General features: G+C 43.0%; 1 protein-coding gene across 1 annotated transcript in view; it reads left to right on the top strand.

Annotated features, from left to right (window-relative positions):
* The first annotated feature begins 148 nt into the window (after positions 1 to 148).
* Positions 149 to 9,173, top strand: part of nup205 (nucleoporin 205) — a 29,883-nt gene continuing 20,858 nt past the window's right edge. Inside the window, exons 1-16 of the mRNA XM_036126788.1 lie at positions 149 to 225; positions 1,429 to 1,571; positions 1,732 to 1,903; positions 1,981 to 2,125; positions 2,247 to 2,406; positions 2,493 to 2,721; positions 2,812 to 2,976; positions 4,114 to 4,289; positions 4,385 to 4,501; positions 4,578 to 4,715; positions 4,804 to 4,954; positions 5,777 to 5,982; positions 6,057 to 6,239; positions 7,245 to 7,295; positions 7,406 to 7,615; positions 8,399 to 8,636. Of these exons, the coding sequence (XP_035982681.1) occupies positions 198 to 225; positions 1,429 to 1,571; positions 1,732 to 1,903; positions 1,981 to 2,125; positions 2,247 to 2,406; positions 2,493 to 2,721; positions 2,812 to 2,976; positions 4,114 to 4,289; positions 4,385 to 4,501; positions 4,578 to 4,715; positions 4,804 to 4,954; positions 5,777 to 5,982; positions 6,057 to 6,239; positions 7,245 to 7,295; positions 7,406 to 7,615; positions 8,399 to 8,636 (2,512 nt within the window). The 5' untranslated portion in view covers positions 149 to 197. The remainder of the gene's footprint in view (positions 226 to 1,428; positions 1,572 to 1,731; positions 1,904 to 1,980; positions 2,126 to 2,246; positions 2,407 to 2,492; positions 2,722 to 2,811; positions 2,977 to 4,113; positions 4,290 to 4,384; positions 4,502 to 4,577; positions 4,716 to 4,803; positions 4,955 to 5,776; positions 5,983 to 6,056; positions 6,240 to 7,244; positions 7,296 to 7,405; positions 7,616 to 8,398; positions 8,637 to 9,173) is intronic.

Raw genomic sequence — 9,173 nt, 5'->3', positions numbered from 1 at the left:
CATATATAAAACAATTAAAACTATTTAAAGACATTTAAATAACGCAGTGACTGAAGACATATTTTGTTTATAATTTTTCTGAGAATACCTTTTTTTTAAATAATTAGGGGGGGTGCGTCGTTTTGTTTTAAATAACATTACATTTCAGACAGGCACAAATAAAAACACCTGCTTTCCGAACCTCTCTGGTGTGCATCATGGCGGCGCCGATGGCGGTAAATTCAGGTAATGACGTTTATTTCAATACAAAATTTAGTTAAGTCTGTTTCTTTAAGTCCATATTTTCATGTGGCATATTTAGGCTCATAAATACAAAGTTTATACCGCTGTCTGTTTGATATTTACATGCTTCGCTCGCATGATCCTGTTAGCTTACTTTAGCATGGCCTAGCTAATGCTACTCAGAGCTAAGTTATCGTGTGTTGGTGGTTAGGCACACTGTTGCTTTTTCATAATCATAGAGAAATATAATATGCCTTTTAAATGAAACATTATCAGCAATGTTGGTCAATGCTTTCACCTATTTGGAGGTAAGACTGAAACCAACTAACTATTGGGGTTTACAGCAATTCTGAAAATCATGAGCATTGTTAATCCTCAGTAACTAGTGAAATACTCATAGGAGCTGTATGTGTGTATTTACTCTAGAAAATATCATTTTCACAATTAAAACAGAGAACAACGTGGCTTTGAAAAACATTGTTTATATTTCTTTAGAAGAAAAACATAATTAAATTACTGAATAAGATAGGAAAGCATATAGAACTACATGCTACAAATTGAGGGTATATATATGTTTGTTTATTTTGTTTGAGGATCCCAAATAGCTTCAGCTTAACGCTGTTGCTATTCTTTCTGGGGTCCGTCACAATACAATTCGTACAAGAGAACAAAAGAAAATTAAACCAATGATGTAACTTCGTAGAAATATAAAGTAATAATAGATACACAAATTTAAATTTAATTAAAAATACAGGATGCTACATCAGTCCATGTAAATCAATATTAACCCATCTTGAAATAAAAAAAATCTCACTACCATGACAGTATTAATATATATTATAATACAACGCTGTTTTGATCTTAATTTTACTATTTTCATTTCAGGGTATATATATATGAAACAGCAGGATGAAACATGAAGGCTTCTGATTGGTTATTTCCGATCAGACTGAATGGCAGTGATTGGTCAGAGTTTTTACAGGCCTGCAGCTCTCACAGAGATCTAGTTTTTTAACTTCCTTTTTCTGAATGCATAATGTATTTACTACTTTCAGGATTGAAGGACCATTTTACCCAGTATAACAAAAAGTGTTTCTGAACAGGATTATCAACTATCATTAAATGATCTAGTCAGATTTTCATGGAGGCTGAGCAGAAACAGTGTTTCCACGCTCAACACAATGATGAACCTTTGTATTCACCCAGGGGCCAGCCTATGGGGGCCACTCAAAGAGCTGTGGGAAACCGTAGACGGAGCCATTCTGAGAAGACAAGCAGAGACCGTCCACCTTTTGGATCTGCAGCTGAAGAAACACAAACCACACTTTCTCTCACTATTTAAGAATCCGGTGAGGAAACGTCCAAACCTGCCAGCCTTAACGAACATTTATGTTTTAGATCTGGATGTTTGCATGATTTGTTTCCACCCAGTCCGGTTCTCATTCCCTGGTGTTACGGCTCACCCAGCAGAAGGTGTTAAATTACGTGGGTTTTTTTTTCCCTTTTTAGCCAAAAAGTGCCGAGCAGAGAGAAAAAGTGCGCAAAGCCAGCACAGAAGGCATCGCCATCCAGGGTCAGCAGGGTTCTCGGCTGCTTCCAGAACAGCTTCTGACGGAGGCCTTCATCCTCAGTGATCTGTTTGACATCGGGGAGCTGGCAGCTTTGGAGCTCCTCTTGGCGGGTAATTTGAAAACTAAACATGCGTGATGTTGAATGCAAACTCTGAGCAACGGTAAAAGCGCGGCTCTCCTTCACCAGGTGAGCAGCAGCAGCCTCACTTCCCGGGCCTGACGCGCGGCTTAGTGGCCGTGCTGCTCTACTGGGACGGGAAGCTTTGCGTGGCCAACTCTCTGCGCACGCTCATCCAGTCACGTCATGGCAAGACCTTCACTCTGGATTTGAGGTATCGCACGACGGGGGGGGGTGCTTTCATACAAAGAAGAAAGCTTTTAAAAAGTGTCAGACATATCCTCTGCTTGGATGTGTGTCCATTTTTTCCCATGAGCTCTGATTGTGTCTCTCAGTGGGGAGCTGGTGGCCTTGACGAGCCGTTTTACAGACGAGCTGATGGGCCAGGGTCTGACCAAACGCATCCTTACCCTGGTGTCGGAGATAAGCGCCACGCGGGAGTTTGAGCGGCTGCAGAAGGAGCGCGGCTTGGGAAACGAAAAGCACAGAAAGGAGGTGGGAGCAAATCTCCTGGAGTGTTGCTATTATCTGAAGAAATAGAGCTATAAAAAAAAATGCTTAAAATTCTCCGTCTGCTTCAGGTTTCTGACCTCATCAAAGAATGCCGACAGGCGCTGGCGGACAGCTTGTTTTCGTGGACCTGCCAGTCGCCGCTGACTAAAGACGACACGCTGGCGCTCATCGGTCACCTGGAGACGGTGACGGCCCAGGCGGATGGCTCTCTGGACAGCGTGAGCCTCGCTCTGGTCATGGCTCTGCTCTACTGTCTGGACGTCAGCTTCATAGAGCAAGGAACCGAAGACCGAGACGGTGACCAGACGCATGCGTTTAGCTGACGTTGCTGTAGTAATCACACGGACCGCTGTGCTGATGGCCTTGTTGCTTCATGTGTTCCTGCAGATCTTCTCCAGGCTCTGCCTTTACTGACGGAGAGGCAGTATGTCTCTGCGGTGCACAGCCGCCTGATGGACGGCCAGCCATGGAGGCTCCCAGGACTGCAGGCCGTCTGTCGGCTAGCCTGGGCTCTGGCTCTCCGAGTGCTTTCCCAGCTGCCGCAGGGATCAGGCGAGTCCAGAGTTCCTTTTCTTTTGCTTAAAATTAATTATCCAGAGTTCCTGGGAAAGTTTTAAAATAATTAATTATCCAGGTTGGGATAAAAGTGGGTTTAAAGACTTAACCGTCCATCTTATCATAATATATCCATCCATCTTGTAATTAAAGTATTTATCCATCGGCCTGTTAGAAGTCAGGAAATAAAGAAGAACAAATGAATGGAGGGATGAACGGTTACATGAAAACATGAATAGGAGCTGTGGGTAGTTAGATGAGGTCTAACGTCTGTTCTTCCTCCCAGCTTGTAGTTTTTGTGTTTTCCACGTTCTAAACCCTGACGACAGCCAGTGCTAATAACTAAACGTGTATTTATAGGTTGAAAATTGGCTAAAAAAAAAAGAAGACTCCTATAAACGTGTGATTTTAAGTAGGGCTGAACGATTTTGGAAAATAATTATATATTTTTTTTCCAGTTGAATTTATCATGTCTTTTTAAACAAATACAAACAACAAATCATTTTGTTTCCTCGCTGTGCAGATTAGGTGCTAAAAGACCAACAGCATCTAAACTCAGAGCAGAAATTATTGCGTTCTGCCTACAATATATTTCAACCATAATTGCAATTTTGACTTTTCTCTGCAAAAATTGCGTCTAAATAAAGACATTTGTAAACAAGGACTATTGAAAACAAGAACTTTTGATGTTTCTATTAATCAGAATATTGTTCAAGAGAACAGCTTTTAGTTGATTTGGACATCAATCCTTGTTGAACATAAAGTGCAACCAACTAACAAGTCTATGTATTAAACTGATTGAGCTGTACTTAATGCTATGTATGATTATATAAACTCTAAACAAGTAGAAAATTTAGATTATCTCACTGCTGCAACTGTCTTCCCTTCCATGTGGAGGAAAACCCACTTTAAACATTTTACCAACACCTAATGGACGTGTCTAATTCCCTGATTGTTACATAGCCAAAAATTGCAGACTCTGCGATTTGGAAATTGCGTTTTTTTTAAATCGCGATTGTATTGAAAATGCGATTAATTGTTCAGCCCTAATTTTAAGGAGACATAAGCATTGGAGACAGACGATGGCTTCAGAAAGATGGCGGGTAGATCTTAACGTGTGTTTTTGCCGCTCAGGCCTCGTTGAATTCACCGAGGCGGACGAGGCTCTGGCCGATCAGGCTCTGCTGGGAGACGTCTTCCTGTTCATGAAGGAGGGCATTCTGGGATGCGACAGTTTCGCCCAAGAGGAGTTTTACGTGCGCCGCCTTCACTCGCTCATCACAGACTTCCTCGCTCTCATGCCGATGAAGGTTCGGGTTTTTTTCTGGTGTCCATTTTTAGTCGCCTAAATGACAAATCATCTCCACATTTCAACAAATTTTGTTTTTTTTTCCTCCTCCTGCAGGTTAAGCAGCTTCGTAACCGCGCCGATGAAGACGCCCGCTTGGTGCACATGTCTCTACAGATGGACAGCGAACTTCCATCCTCACTGCGGAAGGACCTGGACCATCTCATGGTGCTGGTGAGTCCGTAGCAGAGTTCACGTGGAGGAGAAGCGATGCTGTGGCGCCTCACTCTCACCGTTGTTTGTGTGTCAGATTGGAGAATTTTACAGTAAAGATCCGTTCGGATTGGAGCTGGGTCTGGAGTTCTGGTGTCCCACAGAGTCTCTGCAGCACACCTCGCTGCAGGGGTCCTACCTGGGGATGGCGCTGCAGCGGCCTCCTCATAAACAGGTAAGGGCCGGTTTTAGAGTCAGCTCCGCCGGCAGAGTTGGCTTTCTACTGAACATCTGTCTTCTTCTTCTGCTGCTGCTGGGTGCAGGTGGTCCTGTCCAAGTTTGTGCGTCAGATGGGAGACCTGCTGCCCTCCACGCTCTACATTCCCTATCTCTGCATGCTGAAAGGCCTCGCCAACGGGCCACAGTGTGCTCACTACTGCTTCAGTCTCCTAAAAACCAACGGAGCCACACACAGTAAGACCCCGATAATTCAATCATTTCAAAAATTATTTACGATTTATTACAGTTTAACGTGTTCTGAGATTGTTGCCTAAAGGAATTTAGCATTTTATGATTTTTCCCAAATGTAAATCCATGCAATTAGACTTTGTGAAGTTCATTGTGTTGTTGTCTGGCGATTGATGCGGCGTCAGTTTTTTACATTTTTTTTTAAAATGCAAATAAGCTCTGGACAGTGTTGTAGTACTCGAGTCCGAGTCATTAGCTAAATTTAGAGACTCGTGACTCGAACTTGGACTCGGACTCCTACATTCAGATCATTCTGACTCGGAAATTGAGAAAAAGACTCAACTTTTTTTTTTATATCATTAGGCTATAATTTTAATATGTCATTAGAATATTATTTGGTGTATGATTTTAATATCTAAATTATTAGTGCAATGTGGTGGAGTGTGGATTTTTTTTTTTTTTTAGTTTAAAAACATGTAGGCTATGCTTACTTTAGTGTGGAACTTGGACTCGACTTGATCAATAAGGACTCGACTCGGACTCGACTCTGATTTTTTTTTAATGACTTGAACACTGGAGACTCGAACCTGGACTCGGACTCAAGGCATAGTGACTTGACTACAACACTGGCTCTGGACATTTCTCCTGGTTTGAGAATTTAAGTTAAACCCCAAAAAAATCGTCCGCTTCACCGCGTTTCATCTCTCATTCAGTTTCCTTTTGTTCTAAACGGGTTCAAATGTCTTTCTGGGTTTTTATCTTTGGATTTTCTTCGGTCTGAAACGACCAGGCACGTTTTTCAGCCAGCTAACCTCCTCCTGTACACAGGTGACAACATCCAGGGCGCCTCAGGCAGTCCGGTGTCCTGGGAACATTTCTTCCACTCGCTCATGCTCTACCATGAGAACCTGCGACGGGACCTGCCCAACCCGGACTCTGCACACTACCGCCACCCGCCGCTCAGAGGCATCACCCAGAGAGAGCTGGAGGGACTGACGGCCTTTCTGCAGCTCCTCACCTCCATCATCACCTGGGTATGACGGAGGATGCAGGCCTCACGGCGGCCCTGGAGGATTCTGATCCTGTTGATGATTTTTTTTCTCTTTAGAGTGAAAACGCTCGCCTGGCGTTGTGTGAACACCCTCAGTGGACTCCGGTGGTGGTGATGTTGGGACTGCTGCAGTGCAGCGTTCCTCCCGTGCTGAAGGCCGAGCTCCTTCACTCCCTGGCAGCTTTTGGGAAGTCCCCAGAAATCGCAGCTTCTCTCTGGCAGTCTCTGGAATACACACAGGTAGGACAGAAACACGACCAACAGCGCCAAGAACCAGGAGAAAAGATTAAACATCTGAAAAGTGTGGCGGAGATTTTTATCCTGGGATACATCAAAGTCCCACCAGATGTCTACAGATCAGTTTATTTAATGTGACTGTAGTTTTTTCTGCAGTATTACTGCATTAAATGCAATATTTTGGGCAGAAAATAATGCATTATGATAAATGCTGCATTATTATTGCTGTATACTGGAGAATTGCTGCAATGTTCTGCACATTAAAATATTTTGGACACGGAAGTATCGCAGTACTGCAGAAAAACAGCAAATTCTATATTAAATCTGTCTTGAAGGTTAATTTCTCACTGCAAAAACGGACCTAAAAATAAGTAAAATGTTCTTAAAATTTGTATCTTTGTCCTAGATTTGAGCAGGTAAATAATATTATCTGCCAATGGAACGAGCATTTTGACCCCTAAAATAGGATAATTAGACATCCTGCACTTGAAATAAGATGATGGAGACGAGTTGTTCCTATTTTAAGTGCAAAAATCTTATTCCATTGGCAGATCATCTTATTTACCTGCTCAGATCAAGGACAGATACACTAATTTTAAGAGAATTTTTACTCATTTTTAATTCCGTTTTTGCAGTGCTCATACCAGTAGATAATATTGACACATTTCCCTTGAGCCACTGAATTAAATGTCTTATGAATAATAGAGATTTAGCTTATTATTACTGATCATTTATACCTAGGCCTACATTTAAAGATGTTAACCGAGGTGTGGGAACCCTGAAGGGGACAAATATTTCAGTCTTTGCTCGTTTTAAACGCCTGAACGGCTCTTTTTAAAAATTATTAACATTATTCCAAGAAGGATTCCTTTGTGACTTTGGCTGTTTTGGGGCTTTTCTCACAGTTTTCTAAAGTTGAGGGTGAGAAACAGATGATATTTAAAGCTCAGGTGAAAGCAGCTGATTTCAGGAACGGACCTTTCTATAATTTTTTTTAATGTTCTGCAGATTCTTCAGACGGTTAGAGCCCCGGGACAGAGACAAGCGGCGGGGATCGAGGTGAGGCTTTGTCCTGTTTTTATGTGCTTGCGTACGTTTTGCGTCGGTCGGCTTGCAGCCTGTGAGGAAAACGAACGTTGATCCAACAGTCGGTGTTTCTGGGCTCTCAGGTGGAGCTGAATGAGATCGAGTCGAGCTGCGAGGAGTATCCTCTGACGCGGGCGTTCTGCCACCTGATCAGCACCCTGGTGGAGAGCGGCGTGCCGGTGAATCTGGGGGCGGGGCTACGAGTTCCCGGCTTCCAGCCCTACCTGAACTTCCTGCGCGACGCCGTCTTCCTCCCGTTCCCCACCAGGGCGTACCGCCGTCCCGCCGAGAAGGTAAAGCCCCCCATGGGCCAAGTGTTTGGACGGAGCCGCTGTTCAATGTTTGAACTAGGGCTGAACGAGTTTGGAAAATAATCTAATTGCGATTTTTTATTTTTTTATTTTTTTGAATCTTAATATTGCGATTTAATGCAATTTTTTTTTTCTTTTTTTTTCCCCAGTTTAATTTATCATGTCTTTTTAAACATATACAAAACAACAAATCATGTGGATTAGTTGCTAAAAGACCCGCAGCATCTAAACTCAGAGCAGAAATGATTGCGTTCTGACTACAATATATTTCAACCAAAATTGCAATTTTGACTTTTTTCTGCATTTACCACAAGCAACAAAATGGCCTCTAAATAAAGATGTTTGTAAACAAGGACTATCTGAAAATAAGAACTTTTAATGTTTTTATAAATCAGAATATTGTTCAAGAGAACAGCTTTTAATTGATTTTGACATTGATCCTTGTTGAACATAAAGTGCAACCAACAAGCAAGTCTATGTATTAAACTGATTGACCAGAACTTAATGCTATGTGTGATTATATAAACTCTAAAACAAGTAATAAAATTAGATTATCTCACTGCTGCAACTGTCTTTTTTTCCATGTGGAGGCAAACCCACTTTAAACATATTCCTGATTCACTAATTGTTAAATAGCCAAAAATAGCAGACCTCTGCGATTTGGAAATTGCGTTGTTTTTTTTTAAAATCGCGATTATATTGAAAATGGGATTAATTGTTCAGCCCTAGTTTTAAACCGTTCACCAAAATGTCCGTTTTTGTCAGTGGGAAGTCGCCGACTCCGTCCTGGAGGTTTTCCACAAGCTGCTGCGCGACTACGAGCCGCAGCCGTCCGACTTCATCCAGGAGACGGTGGAGCTGCAGGGCGAGCAGCTGCCTGCTCACAAGCCTCCGGGTCACAGCCTCATGTTTCACCTGCTGAACGACTCGCCCACGCTGGCGCTCTGCCTCAGCCTGCTGGAGGAGGGCGTCCGCCAGCTGGACACCTACGCTCCCTTCCCAGGTGAGGAGGCGCCGCCCCGGCCGGCCGCGTGGAGCTGCACCGGCGGCTCGCTTCGCTCACCATCTTCCCCTTAACCAATTCAGGCACTGAGTAAATGCCTAGAAGAAATCAATACGTGGATGTGCCAAAACTTTCTCCAATTGAATAAAAACAAAACTGAAGTAATAATATTTGGACGAATAGAGGAAAGATCAAAAGTTAGAACACAGCTTCAGTCGCTTCAGCTAAAAACCACCAATCAGGCCCGAAATCTGGGAGTAGTGATGGACTCAGACCTGAACCTTCAAAAGCATCTAAAGACAGTTACAAGGTCGGCTTTCTATCACCTGAAGAACATTTCTAGGATTAAAGGACTGATGTCTCAGCAGGATCTGGAAAAACTAATCCATGCGTTTATATTTAGTCGAATTGATTACTGCAGCGGTGTTTTCACAGGTTTGCCTAAAAAGTGGATCAGACAGCTGCAGCTGATCCAGAACGCTGCTGCCCGCGTCCTCACTAAGACTAAGAAAGTAGAGCACATAACCCCAGTTCTAA

The sequence above is a fragment of the Fundulus heteroclitus genome, chromosome 2 (assembly GCF_011125445.2).
Source record: "Fundulus heteroclitus isolate FHET01 chromosome 2, MU-UCD_Fhet_4.1, whole genome shotgun sequence".
Taxonomy (NCBI): domain Eukaryota; kingdom Metazoa; phylum Chordata; class Actinopteri; order Cyprinodontiformes; family Fundulidae; genus Fundulus; species Fundulus heteroclitus.
Note: the sequence above shows the minus strand (reverse complement) of the source record. Positions and strands in the feature narration are given on the sequence as shown.